The following is a 21,533-nucleotide window of genomic DNA, read 5'->3' on the forward strand; positions in this document are numbered from 1 at the left end:
ATCCAACTTCAAATTTGAAGATGGAGTAGCTTTTAAAGATTGCCCTACTTTAAGTATACAGGAAAAAATAATATCCTCGTTTGATGCCTGATTATTTATGCCAGAAGTTGTCATGATCCTGCGGAGTAATCTGGAAAGGATTTCATTTAAGGGGATAAAACAGATTTTCCCTTTAACTGGGGGCAGTAAGCTTGACAGTTAAAGTGGTGGTTTTACAAATTTGAGTGTAGTTAGGTAATTTCTTTGGAATGGAAAATAAATGTCTGTGCTCATTTTTCTATTCCAAGTGAAATAAAACTTGGTTTTAGAAAATTATATATTAGTCAGTTAAACATAACTTTCATATTGAAGTCTGGCTCACTTAAAGAGGTCTTACTTGGTAGAGCTGAGTATCTCCTAGACATGATAACATTTTTTTTCCCTGGGCACACAAATACACAGGAGCTGGGCAGACAGGGCAGTGTTCACTTGAGCAGTTTGATGCAGAGACTGGGACAAGGGAGTAGCTCAGTGTCCCTATACATCACTAATTCTTGTTGTGGTCCAGGGCCTGCAGTGGGAGGTGACAATGTTGGAGTAAGGGCAGAGAAGAGACAGGAAGGAAGCAATGTAAAGGAAGCATGATGGCACCTTTTGGAACAGGAGATGGTGCTAAATAGGTTTTTTTAGTAAAAAGGTTTTTAAGGGAGTGTCAGGAAGCTTTTTATCGCTGTGGTTGGAATGGCAGTTACTTGGATTTTTTAGACTTTTAGTAATTGATCTCAAAACTCCTTTTGTACTTTTTTTCTTGAAATTGGGTGAATTGGGGTGCATGGAGATGCACACACAGGAGTGATTCTTCATCAGAAAAAACATCAGGGCAGGTGGAACTTAAAGTGGTTGACTAAAGGTTCCAGTGTCTGTGGTGACTATTGCTCAAATGGGAAGGATGAGGAACATGGTCCTGTTCTGCTACCAGTGGTTTAATGCTGAGCTAGAGCTCTTTCCCTTGTGTGGTGGTGTCTGTGTATATCCAGCAAAGTGAACTTGTTTTAGTCCCTGGTACGTGTGTGTTTAAGAATTCAATAGTTCTGAAAAAAGATGGCAAATATGTCAGCTGTGTTGGATAGGAAGTTTTAATATCTTCAGGTGACAAGTTCTTTTGAGGCTCATTTGGCAGTGTTGACCTTGTTTTACAAATTTGGCATATTAAGTAACAAAAAATGCATCTATTCTGCTGACGCATTGACGGTCTGGAGGGTACAGTGGTTGTTTTATTCACACTCCTTCAAACTCATAGCCTATCACAGCATGTCCTCCTTTTGCTACTTCTCTTGCTTGGATTTGTAGCCTTTTTAGGGCCAGTTGACCTTGTCTTGGCTGCTCAGGCAGCCCTGTTGGATTATCAGTTCCCAGGCTCCTTGGCATTGAAAGGTCTTGATCAGAGGCACTGGAAACTGTAGTGCAGAGAAACCAGAGCTGTCAGGGTGGCAATGCTGAATGTCAGGCAGGCTGGCTTACTTGTTTTCTTGGCCACAGAAACTCCTGATATATTTCTGTTACACAAGATTGCTGGTTGCATGTGCAATAACTGTTTTGGCTAACATTTAGTCTATTTCATAATGTAGTCCAGGTTGCTCTGTATCCCTTGCTTTGCAGAGCTGGGAAAGAAGCAAGAGAGGTCAGTCTCACGTAAGTGATTTAAGCTGTTAAATTCTATGCTTTGCCTGTGTTAAAATTATTTAGAAAACAGTAAATATAAAAAGAAATGCTCTAAAAGGTCTCACAACCCCTTTCCCCATATTAGTTGCATAGTATGTTGGTGCAGTCTGCTAGGAATAGTTAACTGTTCACTGTTAAACATTGCAGAACGATGCCAGGTTAAAAATAGTGGTAGCTGTCTTATTAACTTTAATATATTACTCAACCCTGTGTGGCCAGCATTTTGTCAGCACAGCAAATCCTCCAACAGATTGACATAATTTGAGTAAAAGGAAAGTTATTCAAATGTGGAAGTTGCATGTATATTGTGAGGCTGATTTGCCTATCAAATTCTTACTGAAATTCTTCAAGTCTTGCAATTCCCTGGGCAGATGAGATCAGCAGGATGCTGATTTGCCTGGAATGCTCTGTGGCTTACTTCAGGGATGCTGCTGTTAGGGGAGGGTGCCTGCTTGCAGTGATTGGTTCTTTTTTTAATTACGGCCCCTTGAAAACATGTTCTAATCAAAAGAAGAGTCTTTGTGATGAAAACTTCATAATCAAAGAGTTCAGTGAATCTATTTCATGATCATGGTCAGTATGGATATGAGCCAAGGAGCAGACTTATCAGTGGTGTGTGGTTTAAAAATAAAGGGGGGATTTGTCAGTTTATGACAACTTGGTAGAATGTGTAGATGTAATTTGGTAACCTCTTCACATTTTCAAAACTGTCATCAGTTTTAAAACCATCAGTGCCTTCTGGTTAAAAAGTCATGTCAGTCATCTGTTTGGGTGTTCAGATGAACTCAGTGTGGAATTTGCACAAACAAAAAGCTGACAAAGAGTACTGACTGTAAGTGTGCCCCCAGCTTCTGGCTATTACAGAGAAAAATCATATTAAGACTTACTTACAAAAATGACTGAACTGAAAAGGATAGGAAGAAAGGCAAAATTTAGTTCTTCATGGTGTCCCAGGAGAGGAGGGAAAAGGCAGAGTGGCAGAGGAGGTTGGAGAGAAAGCAGAGCCTTCCTCAAGCATGATTATTGAGCTTTTTATATTTAGATGTCTCTGCAGTGAATTTTGCAGAACTGCATTTATTCAGATATATATAACCTTTGATATTTACTGTGTTAAAAAGTCTGTCAATAAAGGGCCATTTTGTGGCTCTTGAAATAGTGCAGGGATAATGTTGCTGTGTTGCTACTGTCTGCTTTTAGGCAGGGAGGCATCATAGGATAATTCAGGCTAGCAAGGAGCTCAGGAGGTCTGCAGCCTCCCACTCAAAGCAGTATCATCCTGAGGCCAGACTAGATTTCTCAGGACTTTGTCCAGTTGAATCTTGAAAACGTCCAGGGATGGAAACTGCATGTTCTTTCTGATCAGCCTGCACTTCTGCTGATGTCTTTATGTGTAGAACTGTTTTCCTTACACTCAGTCTGAAATTTCCATGTTTCAGCTCATGCCTGTTCTCTCTCATCCTCCATCCCTGCTCCACGGGTAGGAGCCTGGCTTAGTCTTTAATAACTTAATACTGGACAGTTATTATGCTGAAGTCTTTCTTTCTCCAGGCTGAATGAGCTTGGTTCCCTGAGCCTCTCCTCATGGTGAAATGCTCTGACCCCTGTCACGGTGGCTCTTTCCTGACCTTGCTCCAGTTTGTCGTGTTCTGGGGCAGCCAGTTCTGAACACAGGATCTGATGTGGTCTGACAAGTGCTGCGAAGGTGGTGAGACCTCCCCTGGCTCTGGCCCAGTTTGTGCAGCCCAGGAGGCTGCTCCCAGTCTGCTCCCAGGGCACACAGGGCTTATGTGGAGCTTGCTGCCCACCAGGATCCCCAGGTCCCTTCCTGCAGAGCTGCTGCCCAGCTGGCCACTGTTCACTTTGTGCTGTTGCAAGGGGTTTTTTCCTTCCTGGGTGTGAGAGTTTGCATTTGTCTTTCTGGAATTTCATAAGGTCTCTGTTGAAACATTCTTCAGCTTGTCCAGGTTCTTCTGAAGGGCAGTTCAGCACCTGAGTGTGACCATTGGTTCACCCCAGTTTGGTACAAGCAATTTCCTTTTAAAGCAATACCAAAAGTACCTATTTTATATTTTTAACCTTGATTGTAGCCTTAATTAGACCAGAATGGGAACATAGAACCAGTGTGTTTCAAGGTGCTGGATTTAATAAAAATTGTTTTTCCTACAAAAATATGTGCCTACATGAATAATTTATGAAATAAGGGATGTCACACAGTACTGCTGTTACTAATGCATTTAAAAATTAAAAAGTAATTCCTGGGTGCATTTCAGGCATCCTAGGAACTTAATCCACCTGGGACAAGCCCTAAGCAAGCAGCTGCTGTTTTAATGAATGACAATTTTAGGGAGTTTGACTTTTTTCGAGCTCTTGCTGCCACCTACAGTCAGCTCAGCTGGGTGTTCAGGGCTTGTATTGGACTCTGCCGTTTGGAACCTGTGTGTGTTACAAACGCTGTTCCTTTCCTAATTGTTTGGAACTCTGCTCTGGCAAGAGCTTCCTGGCCCAAGATTTAGGAAGAAAATGGACATAGAGCCCAGAGTGTTATGCTGGTGAAACAAGTTGTGATGTATGTTATGCAGTCTCAATACAGAAATGTCTTTGAAATAATTTGCTACCCTTCTGGAAAGTCTATATTTTAAATAACAAAAATACAGGACTGCTGGGTTAAAAGCCAAACTGTGAGAAGAGGAACAACAATGGTATGAGAAACTTGTTCTTTTGCCTGGCTTGGATTCTCTTACTACATAAGTTTTCCTTTTCCCAAATGTTTGGACAGTATTCAATTATTTCCTCTATTTCAAAGCTGTTCTTATTTTAGTAATTTATGGAGTGCTTCTGTGTGCTCATTAATTACATGTCTATTGCTCAGCATTGCCTGGGTTCTGTAAAACTGCTGCCATCATCAGAATTCTCTGACTGGAATGGGGTGTATTACCATGCTTTTTATATAGAAAGCTCTGGGAGCTGGCAATGTCTGAAACTCTCTTCTGTAGTCTCTCCCTTCCATCCCCTTACAAATTCCAGACAGCCAGCTTTTGCTGATTTGGAGCACTTGACAACTCATCTCATTTAAAAGCAGAGGCTCAGCAAACTCTGGGTTTTTTTAGTGGAAGTTACTCATGCGTGACAGGTTTCATGTGGCAGTCTGATCTAGGATGTTAATTACTAAATGATTAGATTAAAAACCCTTAAGGACAATACCATAGGCCTTAGATGACTTTTATATGACCCTTTATGGAGATTGGAAACTTGAGGAACTTTATTGAGCATAAATGTGGTAAATAAGTAATGTGGTCGGCTGGATCTTTATTAAAAATGAATTTCTCAGATTCAACCAACATATAAGGCTAATAAATATCCTCAACTTCTTTTACAGGGTGACCTGAAAACTTACACCTGCAATGAGCAGGAGCACATTAAAGGAGAGTCTCAGATAATGCTGCTGCAGAGAATGGCGTGCGAGATCGCCACTGGCCTCGCTGTGATGCACAAACACAACTTTGTGCACAGGTAGGCTCCCAGAGAAATCCCACTCAGTCAAGATGCACTCTGAAATTCATTTGAGTATTTGCATTAAAATCCATGGCTGTTGAAGACTGTTTGCACAAACTTCTGTCTAACTGTGACATACCCTGAGGCATGAAGGTGTGATGCTAATGAAGGTGCTAACTGAGCTGCAGTGGTGTGGTGTTCCAGCTCCACCTGCCTGAAAGCTGATCACCTGCTCTTTGAGTTTGCAGCCCACAGAACACAACCTGCTGCCAAGCCAATCCAGATGTAGTTGTTTGATTAATTCTTGGCCAAATCAAATTTGTTTTGTTTATTGTGGAGGGAGGGAGGTTAAAATTCAGTTAGGATGAATCTTACCTACTGTGACTTTTTTATCAGATTATAGCAATTTAGAACTTCTCTTTGGTAACCTGTTACCTTTGTTACTAAAAATGGAAAAAAAAAGCCTTTCTAATGTAGTAAGGGGGAAGCTGAGTTTAGAGGGAAAATCTGACTGAAATGGACCAGCACTTGCATCACCCTTTCAGCAAGTCAGGAGCTTGTGTTGGAGCTTATCAATGCACATCTTGCTGCTTAGGGAAGGCAAAGACCTTTAGTTCAGGGAGAAATGAGCTCTCAAACCTAAGTCTTAAAAGGTGCAGGTGTAAAGCAGCAGCAAAACCCTGAAAAAACCCCAAAGCCTGGACTCAGCTGGTGGCTGATGAACAGAGCTATTCTTTTAACCCATTTAACAATTTCAGATGACTTGAAAGTAATACCAGTTGTACCTGTCTAACTGAGGGACCAGTTTCTTGTCTTGCAGCAGCATGGCTCTGCAGGTATTAAATTTAACAGTACATTTTCAGTGAAACACAGATAAACTTGGTAAATAATTATTCTGTGGATCTGCAGGATTCTCATTGTAATGTTTACTTCTAGCAACACTATCCTGATGCTGTCAGAGTAAGTGGTAAAGCTCCAGCATCAGTGATTTTGTTGTTAGTGGTAAATTCAAGCAGCCAACAATTTTTCTCTTCCAGGATATTTATTTAAATAGTATAAAACAATTTGGCAAGCTCTGGGACATACTTGAAGGTTATAGATGTGTTTCTGACCTGTGTAGTTCAATGACTCTGGAAAGGAAAACATCATCATCTTTCTTTGTAGCAGGCAAGCTGTGGCTTTCAGACAATTTGTACTTCAGAGACTGTTTTTTAAGCCAACATAAGCAAAGGTAGAGTTCTTTCAGGGCACTTAATTAATTGCCTGGTCCCCTTCTGTGAAACTGAGAAGTGAAATATTTGAGCAGTTAGTCTGCCGAGCTCTCTGCTGTCGCAGCCACAGTTCCAGCTTCATTAAACGTGCATAAATTTCTGAGTTTGCATGATGGGTTTCCTAAAACTGCTTCTTGGTGCTATTACAGCAGCACTGCTGGTTTGTGACTAGTTGTGATCTGGTTTATGGTAGAAACTGGAAGCAAATCCTGTGTCTATTCACGAGCTTTGTGATTTGTTTAGTAGAGGACTTCTATGAAATACTTTTTCTGTGGGTCTTTTCCAAAGACTGACTGTAGTTCTGGCTCACGTGTAATGTATGGGTTTGTTGCTTAAGGAACTTTACTGTAGATGTAAGATATTACTGGTAGCTTAGTATCATACTGTGAACTAATATTCAAACTTAATCTGAATTGCTGATAGATTTTGCTTGGGACAATTAGAATGCAAGCCATGCAATGATAGGTGTGAAGAGGGGTGACATCACTGTAGCATGTGAACAGCCCACGTAATCTCCATGAGAGGATTATGAGCAGAATGAAATAACTGCATGTAAATGCTGTTTGTAGTTTGAATGCTTAAGAGTCTACACCACTGCTCTAGAGAAGTGCCTGCAGCTTGATCTTTTTTGTACAGGACAGCATAATAGTCCAGGGTTTTTGTATGAAATCTTTAAATGTGATTGCCTTGTCACTGTGTTTAGATTTCTTTGGATTCCAGAATGCTGTGTCTGCTTGGTTCTGTGACTCTAAACTGATCCTCTTTTGAAGCAGTGGGAGTGCCTGAGGGAAATCAGACTTTTGGCCACAAAACAAATCTTGTCCAATAAGTCATCTCTAAGGAGAAACCCTGTTGGTGTTTGTTTTTTCTGGAAGTGATGAGTGTTTGTATAGAACTGTAGTGTCCGCAGTATTCCAGTGAGATACAGAATTAATTGTTGGCACATGTAGGTTCTAAAACTTAGTAAAAATGTAAGCAACAAGAAAACTTAATATTTGGTTTAGATCACAATTGCACTTCAGAAATCAGTCTCCCCAGTTCCTTTGCCTGGGTTTGCACTGCATGAGTTGGTCTTTCGGAGTGCATGGATTGGTTTGATTTCCTCTGAAGAGAATCAGGAAGGGAACTCCAGGAGCTCCAGGAGCACACCTTTCTTGCACGCAGCTTGCCTCAGCCTTCAGTAGGATTTAGGGATCAGCCTACAGCTCATGCACGTGGGATTGCTGAAGTATATCTAGAGTGGATGCTGAATCATTAACACTGTTTTGTGCTCCTGTTACTTGCAGCTATGATCTGTAACTGTGCATAAGTCCTTGATTTTTAGATTCTAAGTTTTTAAAAAATAGTATTCTTGATTTTTCATTTGATACTTTAAACTGTGACCTGACTGTTCTAAGAATTGTCACTTCTACTAGCCCATTTGTCTTAATTTGCCTTGAAGACCTCCTGGTTTGTCTCACTGTTTATTTGTTTGCATTTTCAGTGACTTGGCCTTACGGAATTGCTTCCTTACATCTGATTTAAATGTCAAAGTAGGAGATTATGGTATAGGATTCAGCAGGTATAAGGTAAGTTAATCTAGTCATGGACCACTTTTTTAAAGGATTCAGGGCTCAAGGTTACAACAAGCATGCCTGAAAGTTGTAAACTGATACTAGATTGTCCTTTATTTGAATAATGAACTTTCAGAGTATTACTGGCAAATAACTGCAGCAAATTCATGTACCGGAATAGATGGTCTTTCTAGAGATGAGTAGAGTTTATGCTTCTGGAAGCTTCTGGTAAATCTACCTTTTTTTGGTCCTATTTACAGTAGTCCTAGAATATGAACAAATTTATTTTAATGTCTTTTAAGGACAAATTTGAAAGAAAGGCTCAAATTTCTTAAGGAAACTATTTAAAATATTAAAGTATATCAAGAAAAAGAAAAATTAAAGACATTAATTAAAACATTTTGTAAGTACCAAACCTTAAACAAGAAATTTGCATTCAAGTTTCGGCTGTGCAGTGACCAGTGAATGACTTTCCTCCATAGCATTATTCTCTGCTACTTGGGGAAAATGGGATTATTTTTTTTAATTCTAATTTTTTGCATAGGCTTCACATAAAAACATATTAAGGAAAGGACTGTCACTGTCTGGAAGTTGATCCAATGCATGTTCAGCCTTTTTCTGATTTTGTTTTTTTCATTTTAATCAATAATTCAGGAAGATTATATTGAGACAGATGAGAAGAAACTTGTTCCTCTACGTTGGACTGCACCTGAGTTAGTAACAAGTTTTCAAGACAGACTGTTATCAGCAGAGCAAAATAAATACAGTAACATATGGTATGTGGAAGTCTTTAAAATAATTTCAATGAGAGATTTGTGAACATATTTTCAAGTGTTACATGAAGGAGTAAATAATATTTAAATTGGCCTGATGCATCGGATGTACAGTAGGTTAATCTCTGTAAACCTGACACTATATCCTGCTTTGGAAAGATTCTTAGAAATCTGTTGAGAGAAAGTTGGAGCAAACAAAAATGTTTAGCAGAATAATAGGTGTTTATGCTAATAAAAATACCTTCAGATGTTCATAAAGGAAAGAAATGGTAAATGAATTTTCCAAGATTAAGTAGCTGTGGGTGACATAAAAAGTTGATCCCACTAGAGCCCGATAAAGTTCAGTTGGTAGAACAGTGGCATTTTAATTAAAATGCTGTGTTCTTGCTGCAGCATTTGAGAGCAATTAACTGATGGTTTGTGTTGCCAAAGAGCTGATAGACAATGGCTGATGAAACTCTTGAAGATGAACGTTTTTGAAATTGCCAAGTTCCACTTCAGTTCTCAAGCCCCAAGAAATTTGGATAATGGGAATTGTGGATTAGGCTAACATTTCTGAAAACATTGTAGTTAATTCCTGGTTTTATATTCTAAGGATATGAAATAGTAAACTAGGCTTTGGTGTTTTAAAAGTAGGGTTGCAGAAAGCAGGTGGGATAGATAGAAATTATGTAAATACTAGTTTGCTTCCATCCTCCAAGGAGGCTTCCTCAGCTCATAGTGTTCATCTGGACTGCAAGCAGCCAGGGTCTTAAGCTTTCCAGCTTGTATTTTAGTGCCTCTTATGCAGAGCTGCTTTGAATAGGTTTGGACTAGATGATTCCAGACACCCCTTCCAATCTAAATTATTCTACATGCAGAGTCAGTTACTTTGCATTTTGAGCACAGAAAGATTCCCCCAAGATTAGCATTGACTGTAATAACTGAAAATGCGATTAGTGTTGGATAGAGTACAGCTGCAGCACTGGGCAGAGGCAGCTTTTGACCACTGCAGCTTGAAAATAAGGAATTCTATGAACACTGGAACAAAGACAAGTTTTCTAGCAGTTTGACCTATAACTGCAATTTCTCAAGAAAGCTTTTTTCTTCTGTTGAATGAACCATAAGGTTTTTTAATCTCATTTCTATACACTATAACAATATTTTTTTATTTAAAAACTGTTGAAAAGATAGTATTTTATTATATGTGGGATTTTTTTTCATGATCAAATAATTTGAGACCCCCTATATTTTGTTGCCTTAATTGTTGTTGCCTTCAAGCAATTTTACTCTTCGGGCTGTTAGCATTCTGTCAAAATGAGTTAACTTCTGAAGTTATTCTAGAGACAATGGGGAGTGGTATTTATTTCTCCTTGCCAGTTATGATTTGCATATCCTTACTTTCTTAGAAAAGCATCTCCAGGACAGTTCTGAGAATGCTCAGTCATTTGCTGCTCTTTTCCAGGGCGCTGGGTGTGACGTTATGGGAGCTGTTTGAGAATGGTGCTCGGCCTTACTCGGACTTCTCTGACAGGGAAGTCCTGACCCATGTCATCAAGGAGAAGCAGGTTAAACCCTTCAAGCCACGTCTGGAGCAGCCATACTCTGATAGATGGTAAACTTTAAATATTTCTATTTATTCCTAAAGCTGCTGAAGAAGTTTCTCAAATGACTCAGTTCTCTTAAATACATTGAAATTGCTACGTGGAAACATGCTTCCAGGAAACAAATTCTAGATAAAGGGAGTAAAAGGACTTGCTGTAGGTGGAAGTTCCTGCCAGTGACATTGGTACTCTGAGGCTTGTTAGGTGTCTGAATTCTATAAATTCCTTTTCAGTGTGAAACCTATTGAAACATGTTTTTATTTGTATAGGTATGAAGTTCTGCAGTTCTGTTGGCTGCCTCCAGAGAAGAGACCAACGGCAGAAGAAGTGCACAGACTTTTAACTTACCTCCGCATGCAAAGCCAAAGGGACTCAGAGATTGATTTTGAACAGCAGTGGAATGCTCTGAAACCAAACACCTCAAATAGAGAAGCAAGTAATTCTGCATTCCCAATCTTGGATCACTTCACAGGAGATAGACTTGGCCATGAGCTGGAGGAGGTTCTGACTGTAACTGAAACAAGCCATGGTCTGAGCTTTGAATACATCTGGGAGGCAGCTAAACATGATCACTTTGATGAATGTGGTCATGTGAATCCTGATGAAGCCATGACCTACACAAGTATTTTCTATCCAGTGGAGGTTTTTGAGAGGTCACTTTCAGAGCAAGGACCGGGAGCACAGGATGGAAGTGGTCAAGAGGCATCACTGGCTGTCCCTGGGGTGTTACCTGTGTTTGATGCACACAAACTTTCTGTTGGAAATGACTACTATATCCAGTTAGAGGAAAAAGGAAGTGGCTGCAGCATGAATTTTGATAACCAATCAGTTGTATTAACAACAGAAGTTGATCATCAAGAAGCTGTACAAGAAAAAAGTTCTCATTTCACGGTTCTCAGGGATCTTGATGTTGAAGAATCTAGTACCGATGGGGACTTCTTCCACTACAATACAGATCCTAAAGAGGAATTTTTGCCTGCTACTAGTAGTCCAGAAAGTCCTTTCCAGAGTATATTTAATGACATTGATAGATCAGAAGAATTGACAAACAGAAAAATACTTGGGTTTGCTGAAACAAATGATTCTCCTAAAGACTTTAAACCAGCTGTTTTGGACTCAAACACAGATGCTAGAAAGGCAGTAGGCTGTTCTGGGAAGGAGCATTCTAGTCATGCTTCTGAAAATGAAGCAGTTTCCTTATCTGAAAATATCTCTAACCAGTCGGACCTGGTAACTTTAGAAGAGCTTTCTGATAACTTCTTATTTCTTCAAGAGAAAAATTTATTAACAGGATTATTGCCTAAAAAAACCAGCAGTGATTTTGGGCAAAACTCAGATGATGTTCTAAAAAGTATATTAGAAACCTCAAAAAGAAACTCTGTAGAGCCTGAGCCTGTGCTGGCTGAAAATGCACAGGTCTTCTCTTTAATACACGAAAGTCTTAGAACAGTGAAAGATGAAAATTTTAACCCAGTGACAATGAATAAAGATCCCAGTTCTCAGTCTCAGACTCCTGTAGAGATGCAGGCATCCTCTAGTCCACCCACAGCACATAAGTCATGTGATAAATGTGAAAATCTTCCTATTTTGAAGGATGAGGGGAAACTTCTAAATGTAGAAGTGAATGAAGTCATGTCCTGTAACACCAATGTTCTCTGTCAAGAAGAGCTATCTTACAATGCCAAAAATAATGATGTTGGAAATAGTCCATATTACAGTGTTGCTGTTGAAACAGATGAGTGTGATGCACAGATGAAACAGGGAAAGCTTTTCAAGTCTGATGAAATAACTTTTAATAGAGAAAAATGTAGTGATCAGGAAGATAGGAAAAGAAACTTGCAAGATAGTTCTCCTGTATTAAAAAAAAATGAATGTTTATTGGAGGAAATACAAGAAACATCAAATCATTTTGAGAACTGTAAGGATGTTCCAGAAGAGGTGACCTTAATTTCTGTTGCTGCTTCAGATTGTACAAGTCAGGACAGTCTTTTGGAAGACAGCCCATCTCCTATACAAACTGTAGAACAAGCCTTAGAGACACCTGATTCTTTGGATTCTTTAGATGTAAATGAGGTTTTAGAATCTTTACAGGCTCAAAGTCCTCAGAAACTTTTGCCACCAGATAAACCTGCTGACAGTGGCTATGAAACAGAAAACCTGGAATCTCCAGAATGGACTTCCCATGTCCCTGTTGAGGACGCTTCCAGTGTGGATACTGCTCTGTGTGTTGTGAGCGAGAACAGTGTCAGTGCTTTGCCTTCTAATCCAGTCATCATTGTGTCAGAAGCAGCAGCTTGTTTGGATGCAGTGAACAGCAATTTTGAGATAACCCCAGTGGTTTTTCTGAGTGGAAGTCAAAACTCATATAGAGACTCTGCCTATTTCTCTGATAATGATTCTGAGCCAGATAAAAAGCCAGAAGAGTCTGTAAATCTGTCCAGAGAGACTGTGTGTGTTGTTTCCTCCAACAGAGAGAATCACACTGAAGAGGTTTATGGTTTTGAAGAGAGAGAGCAAACGTGTGATGTGAGGAATCACCAGGATGATGATAATCAAAATGGAAAACTAGAACTAAACCACAATTTAGAGATCCAAGAGATGGATGAAAGGATGCAGGGGTGTCCTGATGAGTGGGCTGAGTCAACTCTGTCTTCCCTGGAAATAGTGATGGAAGGTAACCTGAGGGATGAAATGAAACTATCTGAGACTTCTCATAAAAGTGTCTCTTGTGTTGGCACTAACACTTCAGAGCTTCTTTCACACAGAGACTTAAAGCCTGTGCACAACATGGCTTTAGATCTGAGTAACAGTGAGAAGTCCTTCTATCACATGGAAGGACAAAAACTGAAAGAGCCAGATATCGAAGGAAAATACCTTGGCAAACTCAGCGTGTCTGGAATGCTGGATTTAGAAGATGGCGATGATGCAGATGAGGAAGATGAAAACAGTGATTCTGAGGATGACATGAGGACTTTTCATATGCATAGTCTGAGTTCTGACAGTGAAGATGAAACTGTTCATCAGGTACCTGAGATAATTACTGACAAGGATGATGGAAAACATTTGAGAAGCTTGTTGAAACTTCCAAAACCCCTTAATGAAAGGCAACCTGAACTTTGGAAAGATGAGAAAAAGGCTGTAACATTCTTTGATGATGTGACAGTCTATTTGTTTGATCAGGTACACCTTTTTTTTTATTATTAAGTAAAGTTTTTGTTGGCTTGCTATTTTTGTTTTTCTTTAAACAAGGAGTAATTGAATAAATTGCTTAATATTTGGGAAAACCTCGTTACAAGAGTACCTTTCTTGTTTCGGCAGGGTTAAAGCTGGTTTGTGGTGTGGGTTATTTTGCCTTTATATATTAAGGCTATACAAGAATACATATATGTAAAAGAATAATACTTATATATAAAGAAAAAAGAACTTTTTGACTTGGGTAGTGCAGTTTTGTGCTGCTGGCAGAATAGCAGCACTAATCTGAAGTGAAGGAGGGTTTTGCTTTGGTTGTCAAATCCTGAGTCTCCATTGCTGTTGGACCCTTGACTGCACATGCTGAATGCAACATGGTTTTTAGTTAGGTTTTTCTGCTGTTTATAAGATTTAATTATCTTATTTTGACAGAATATTGTTGTAACTTTCTAGAAGCAGCATATCTGTTTAATGTGTTTGAAGATGTTGAGTTTAAGATACCTTTATAAAAGCAAGGAAGAAAGCAAAAAAAGCCAATAATTAACCAAAAAACCTAACTCTGAATCGTGTGTTAGTTAGCACTAAATTTAACTAAGATCATAATCAAAGATGAGAACAGTATTTAGATGGTAATGCTAATTTTTATTACTCCAATGGGATTCATGTTCAGTGAAATACTGATCGGCTTATAAAATTCAAGGTTACTTTTGTTTCCCTATCAGCTTTATCAATTTTTAACTTCTGTAACTGGATACAGAGGGGATTATATTTTAGCATTATGGTGACTAAACTAGTCCAGTGAGTTTAAGAGAACAGTCACATTGTCAAGCTTTGGAAATGTTGCTTATGATGACGCACATAAATATTAGAGTTAACTGTGTTTTGGAACAGAAAACATAGGTGATTTATTTGTGTTTAGGCAGCCTGTAGAATAGTAATCCTTTTGTCCAGAGGGGAAAGAAAAAATCAGCTGTGTTTAAACTGCTCTTAGTTGTTGAACTCTTTAGTTTTTATTACAATGACTGATAAAATGTAGGCCGCTTCCAATAGCGGCTGTACAAAGTCTGTCTCTTTATCCTGAACATGATTAGGGGATTAAAAAAAAATGTTGGGAGATGGGATAAGGCTTTATTAAAGAGGAAAAGAAACCCTTACCCCATGTTAAGCTGATATGGGAACTGTTTTCAATTGGAAGATATTTTAGCTTTGTTCCTAGAAATATGAAACCATTTAATATGGTAAATAATATTTAAATAGTCATTTCCTGCATGCATTTTAGCATAGATTTGGTGCACCTTTCTTTAGAAGTACGTGTATGTGCTTAATCTGTAACTCAAAGTCTTCTGGTGTAGTTGTAACAGTTTACAGACCTTCTAATTCCACATTTGACTTGATGGCTGGATGGGGGATTTTTGTGGGTGGGATGTGGGATTTTTTGTGGGTATTTGTGGGTGCTGGCATCTGAAGGCATGGAGACATTGTGTGTAAAAAGAGTTAAATGATTTTGTTTGCCGTAGGAAACACCAACGAAGGAGCTGGGAAGCCGTGGGATAGACGTGAATGGGGAAGGTGCTGGCAGCTCTCCTGTTTCATCTTCCAGTCCTGGTTACTTAAACAGATTTGCAAATTCAGAAAGCTCAACTGATGAAGAAGGTGCATGAATATATTTATACACAGCAGGGGCCAAGACAATTTTATGCACAGCCTTTTATGAGAAGTCATTAAACTATATGTGATCTGTAAATTCACTGGACGACGTTGGCTTCAGTTTTGTGTCCTAAGCAGACACTGCATCTGGGCTCAGATTCCCTTGTTCCTGAGGAGCAAAGCTGGGATGTGATAGTGGTTGTTTATGTATTGATGTGTCCAAGGTATCCTGAAAGGCAACCAAACTGTGGGTGGCAAATCTTTGTGTTTCCCTGGGCTAGAACCCTGCCCAGGGCTACAGGTTTTGTTTGGGGTTAATGCAATCTTCCAGTCTACTTGTACAGCTCTGGGTGACCTTACATGACATTACTGTAATGCTGCTTTTTTCTTCTTCTTTTTTTTTTTTTTTTTTTTTTTTTTTTCTCCCCAAGGTGGGGGTTTTGAGTGGGACGATGACTTCTCTTCTCCAGAGCCATCCTTTATATCCAAGGCAGCTAATAGTCTCATTGGTTCTAAACCACCCCTTCAGCCATCAAAGTACTTCTCTCCACCTCCACCTTCCCGGACTCTTGATCAGAACTGGTCACATTCATCCCCTTATTCCAGATTCTCCATCTCTCCTGCAAACATGGCAAGCTTTTCTCTTACACACCTTACAGATTCGGATATAGAACAAGGAGGTAAGTGATTTAGTTATAATAACTACTTTGAGGATACAAATTAAAATTGTTATGTAAAGATAAAACTAGCAGATACAACGAGTCTTGTTGTGTTTTAAATACCAAATATAGAAGTACATTTTTAAAACCATAAAAGTTTGTCTGGTCTTGTGTTTCACTTAAGACATAGTTTTCCATGGAGATTGAGTTTATTTGCATCCAAGTTGCTACAAAACTGTGGTTGAACAGCCTATGGAACATTTACAGGACAAGCTCAGTTCTAATGTTACAAACCCCTAGTGCTGTATATGGATAAATGAAACCTCTGCAATCCTGAAGCACTGCTGTTACACCTGCCACACTGTGGCAGTTACTAATCCTGGTTATTGCTCTGTCTCAAGTCACAATTGTGTTTTCATTGCACAGGATGAGGATGCCAGGAACATAATGTTTCTGCCATTATTGTGTAAGCTCGTTTTACAGTTTAGTTTCTTTTCATATTGCTTTTTAGACAGTGCATTCTTGACATTCTGTCCAGAATTGCAGCATGTTTTCTAGAGCTGTGAATAGGATAGCTTCTGTTAGGAGAGCCAAACAATCCATTCAGAGCAATAACTGAGTACTAGCAGTATTTATTAACAGGCCTTCTTGTGAGTAACAAAAAGCTTTTTTAACCTTTGATACATTTTTGAGGTTAAGAGAAGCAAAAATAAGCAGACTTGAATCTGTCTGGCATATTATTAATCTTGATAACACACTGCATTATTAAAAATAAATATTACTGATTGCAGAGCCTTGCTAATGGTCAATGTCTATAAATATGTAATCAGTGCTATACGGAGTTGTATTGTTCTTGTATTTTGCTTATTGATTAGATAGTGTTTGCTGCTTAGTAACTTACAGATAAGAGAGAATATTTTGGAGATCCTACGTTGCCTTATGTGTCCTAAGAAGTGACATTGAACTGTGTGATTGAAGCAGATGTCTATGAATAAATGAACCAAATGTTTACAGTAGTTGAAAGTGTAGGGAAAAATTAACCAAAACTTAGAAGTGCAAAACAGCAGAATAGCAAGAGTCTTGCAAAGAAGAAGTGGGGGTTGTGCAGATGAATCTCACTGTATCTTATGACCTTTCCTCTACTAATAGGAAGCAGTGAAGATGGAGAAAAAGATTAAATCAATTTAAACTTGCTTGGACTCCATACATAAAACACACAGGCTTTGTGTTTGAAACTTCTTTATCTAAACTCTGGATCCTCCTGGAGTAACACAGGTAATCAAGAAGTACTGAGAAATGAAAGTGAACACTGAAAGCAATGTTAAATCAGGACATTAATTTGAATGTGTATTTAACTTTGTAATGTATTTTTAAATCAGTGCAATTTTGCTTTTCATTGAAAGACGATTCTGCCGCTGTTTTCAAGTACTTGAAGTATTTTTCAGATAACTTAAACAAGTAAAGCAATTACACTACAGTCTGGTTTATGTATGAGATTGTATAATATTCTTTTTATATTTTTCCATGTAGTTCATTATCTATTTGAACATACACCTGTTGTAGAATTGTGTATAACTGTCCTGTGCAACAGGTGGCTGTGTTGATGGAACTGTATGAATGGTAGTTGATCAGTAGTGAGCCATATTTATTCAAAAAGATATCACTACATATTACTTTGCTTATTACAATTGCACTATGGATTATTCTTCCTTTATTTCCTGATGATGTACAGAATCAAAATCTTAAATCTTTCAAGGAAAATAAGACAAGTTGAATTGGCCCAGTTATCCAGTTTAATTTGTCCTTTTTGTAGCCTTTGCTATGCACGGTACTTGTAAAACGTACATAACTTCTGAGTATCACGTTAGACTTGCTGAAATCTTATATTCAGTACCATTTCTAAAATGATAATGGTTATAGAATGGTTGTTCGTGTTCATGTTTTATAGGAAACTGGAAAAGAATATATGATATACTCTGGAATTTTTAGATGAAAGAGATAATGTCTCTTAATTCTTACATATGATCCTACTGACTGCTTAAACTGTAATAGCATCTGACTATATCACAGTTAAGGGCCTTCCAGTTTTTACTACAATTTCTGCCTTGGAGAAAGAGGAGGAAAAATTGGCTGTACAAAACTCTGGAATTTATGAATCTTATAAAAAGACTAATTTCAATAGACTGGATTTGGGTACACTTGGCCCTTTGGTTGTACATTCTGTGAATTTTGAAGCTCACTCTTCTGCTGCCTGCAGATCGAGGCTCCGTTCAGAGGGCTGTGGTAAATCTACCTCTTGGTGATGTTATGACAATTAAGATTCTGATTAGTGGTTAATGCCCAGTTTTGCACCTGTTATAGGGCCAGATCCATTTAAGATGTCTGCAGAGCTCCATGGTGCATCCTGAACAAAGGGTGCACTACAATAGGTTTGCTCTGAAGCCTGTAGGGAAGGGAATACAGTGTGGGGGCTTAACCTTCCTGCTTTACCATGCATTTAGCTGAGTTAATCATTTAAACTGCTCGGAAAAAGATATCCTTAGTTATTACTCCAAACTGAGTTCAGCTGAGAAACAAATCCCTGACTTCTTGGAATGCCTTACGCAGTTGCAGATCTGTAGGGAACACTGATAGGAACAGTTTACCTGGCTTTGTATTTGTTTACCTGTACTAAAATGCAAATGTACTGAGATACAAAGTACTTTGTATTTTAGTGGCTGCTTTGGCAGGGCTTGAGATAATGGTGGTCCAAGTGCTCTGTGTCCAGATCCAGTCACCAGAGAATTTTCATTATTTGAAGATGGGAGGACTAGATATTTTCAGATGTGTGATTTTTTTTTTTTTTTTTTTAATACCTCTGTGTTAATTTTGGTTTCTAAGTATGTTTTAAAAATGACAGGAATATGTTAACTACTTTTTTCCAATGTTATTTAGCCCTTAAACCAGAATGGCTTCCATACTGATTAAAAGGGAATGATTTAGTTATCATGTTGTTTGAAGTTGCCAATGAATTGTTGAGATATCTTTTTCTGATGAGGCACTCAGGTTCGGAGTTAGTCAGAACTGTTCTTCAGTATGAAGTGAAGAACTGAATTTTCCTAAGGACCTTTCCCAAAACATTTTTTAGAAGGCAAAGTCAAGTAGTTCTTAATACAGGCTTATAGTACTGTAGAGGGTTTAAGGAAGCTGTGCGCTACTGAAAATATTTTAAAATGTTGGTAATAGACTTTGTGCACAAATTATTGCCTAGAAATTCCATAATTCCAACATTGAACTCCTTGATACAGCTAGATTTAGGGTATCTCATCTGTCTTTAATTCTCACCATAGTAAGAATGAAACTCTATAATGGTCTGCAAAGAACATGTGGGCTTGTCTGCCTTGCGTGGTGAAAAACCTGTCAGACCTGGAGTTCAGCCTTAATTTTGAATCATTTGATTTAAAATATAGTCCTGGGTTAAATAAAAGCTTATGCTCCAGAATGTTGTAATTTGCTTGTGCATTTTGTTTCTTGTAATTCTGGAAAATCAGATGTTTATCTTGCACATCAGGAATTTCCTTTGCTTGATGGAGATCTAAGATTTTTATTCTTTACCCAGGTTTAAAGAAAATATTATACAGGAAGTGAAAGTTTACTCCTTTGTCCAAATGGACTCATTGCTAATGAATTGCCAAAGGAGCATTTTTTTCCAAAACTAGATGTGTATGATATTAAGCAAGGTTATGTCCTTTTTAGCTGTACAATGAAGAGAAAGAAATATTTAAAGTTAACTCGCATTACTTAAACATGAATTTTAATTTCAGTAATCCAGTAGGCTGGATTGCAATAATATAAACTGTCTTTTGGGGTAAAAAATTATACTTAAAGATCTGATCAACTACTAGCAATACTTAAATATCTGCCTGGCAGTCAAGTGGCACAATGAAGATGAATCAATAATTCCAACATGTTACATTATAATGAGGGGATTTGTTCCAAATCATTCATTACACTCTGTGTAATTTCTTGCACTAGCTACTTAAGCCTGGTCTCCGTTTTAGAAGTACATGTATCTATTTTCAATGGTTTATTATGAGGACTGGTTACAGCTTAATTCCTTCTCTAGTAGAATACCTGAATTGTTTGAATAATGAAGGCATTGTCTCAATTTGGCTACTAAAGGTATCTAAAAGATCTGATTTTTCCCACCTAAAGAAGTTTGTTTAAACATTAGGATCTGTAGTGAGAAGCCAAGAGAGCAACAAGAGTGTCCAGTTTCAGTGGGAACACCTGTACTCTCCCAAATCCCCCAGCTGCAGATACACTGTGTATAACTGCATTTATGGAAATTGCTATTTTCCTGGAAATTAGGAGATTTAACATTTTTTTTCATATCCTTGTTGATGCACTAATGAAAGCCATTTAAGCCTCATTCTTTTTATCAGTATTTTTAGCAGATTTTTATGTAATACTCAATCTTTCATGAGGAGGCTGGTTGGTAGAAAGACTTGTTTTTACAATTAAGCACTATCCTAAAATGTCAGCATTGTCAGGTGTCAGTGACTTGGCTATTTGTGTTGGAGTTGGTGAAAGGTGGAATCCAAGTACATTAGCCTTATAAGAAATAGCCTTAAATAAGAATGGAGTGTACAAAATTACTTCAGCTTTAAGTCATACACAAATATCCTTGTATGTTAATGGTTTTGGTACAAAATGGGAAGAAATCTAGAGGAGAGTCAAACATCATATAAACTTATTGAAAATAAGTATTTGTAATACCAGCAGCCTGTTTTTCAGAAACTTGAATATGACTTACAGTTAGTTTTGTTTATGAAATTGTTTGAACTTGCACAGATGTAGGTGTAACTTAAATGATAAATGGTACTGATGTGTGTGTGTATATATAATGTTTAATTCTATTTGTAAATGAGAAACTATGTAACAAAATCATAGGTATGAGGTTTTCCTATTGTAATTTAATACAGGTATGAGGTTTATGGCAATATATCATAGTTAATGAAATTTCAGGTCAAAATGTCTTTAAATTGTGTACATTTTTAAATTGTAATTTCTACTGTATATTGATTATCATGCATAGTGTGATTCAAGAAACTGCTTGTAATTTAAAAATATTTAATATTAAAAATAAAATACAGTTATATATTTATAATCTCTTTGTCTGTTTGTTCATTTTTAAACAGATGCCAGCAGTGTAGTTCCAGTGTAAGATAAATTTATTAGTGTCCTGAGGTTGAGAAAGTTCCAAAAGCTCAAAGCCACAGTCCCAGCAGATGAGTCCATGGTAAATAGTGTAGTCACCTTTCATTTCTTCCAGTATCATCACCCTTGTGAAAATGTCAGGTAAAGTGTGTACACAGTCAGTAGAGAAGCAATAATTAAAACCGAAATAGTGTAATTCTGGATACTGAATATTGCTTTAAATCATAGAATTAAAGATCTGTGGGAAGAATGGGGATTTGGAATTTATAAATTCAGAAAACAGGTTAATGATGTTTTCTTGGTGTTCATTGAATTTCTTTCTAGAAGACTTGCTTTTGCTTGGGTTTTTTCAATCTAAGTGCATGTGCTGAATGGACCAAAAATCTCCAGTAAATAAGTGTAGTACTGGTGTGTAAAGGGAGCTCCTTTGCTGAGATACTGAGGCTGTTTCAGGCTGGGCACTCGG

At 38.0% G+C, this 21,533-nt stretch overlaps 1 protein-coding gene across 1 annotated transcript in view; it reads left to right on the plus strand.

The window, feature by feature from the left end:
- The window catches only part of LMTK2 (lemur tyrosine kinase 2), a 41,391-nt gene extending 20,374 nt beyond the window's left edge, over window positions 1-21,017 (plus strand). The window contains exons 7-14 of the mRNA XM_048320554.1: window positions 5,078-5,211; window positions 7,948-8,032; window positions 8,672-8,793; window positions 10,235-10,384; window positions 10,643-13,553; window positions 15,080-15,215; window positions 15,641-15,889; window positions 17,018-21,017. Coding sequence (XP_048176511.1) covers window positions 5,078-5,211; window positions 7,948-8,032; window positions 8,672-8,793; window positions 10,235-10,384; window positions 10,643-13,553; window positions 15,080-15,215; window positions 15,641-15,889; window positions 17,018-17,046 — 3,816 coding nt within the window. The 3' untranslated portion in view covers window positions 17,047-21,017. The remainder of the gene's footprint in view (window positions 1-5,077; window positions 5,212-7,947; window positions 8,033-8,671; window positions 8,794-10,234; window positions 10,385-10,642; window positions 13,554-15,079; window positions 15,216-15,640; window positions 15,890-17,017) is intronic.
- The last annotated feature ends 516 nt before the right edge of the window (window positions 21,018-21,533 follow it).

The sequence above is a fragment of the Corvus hawaiiensis genome, chromosome 16 (assembly GCF_020740725.1).
Source record: "Corvus hawaiiensis isolate bCorHaw1 chromosome 16, bCorHaw1.pri.cur, whole genome shotgun sequence".
Classification (NCBI taxonomy): Eukaryota; Metazoa; Chordata; class Aves; order Passeriformes; family Corvidae; genus Corvus; species Corvus hawaiiensis.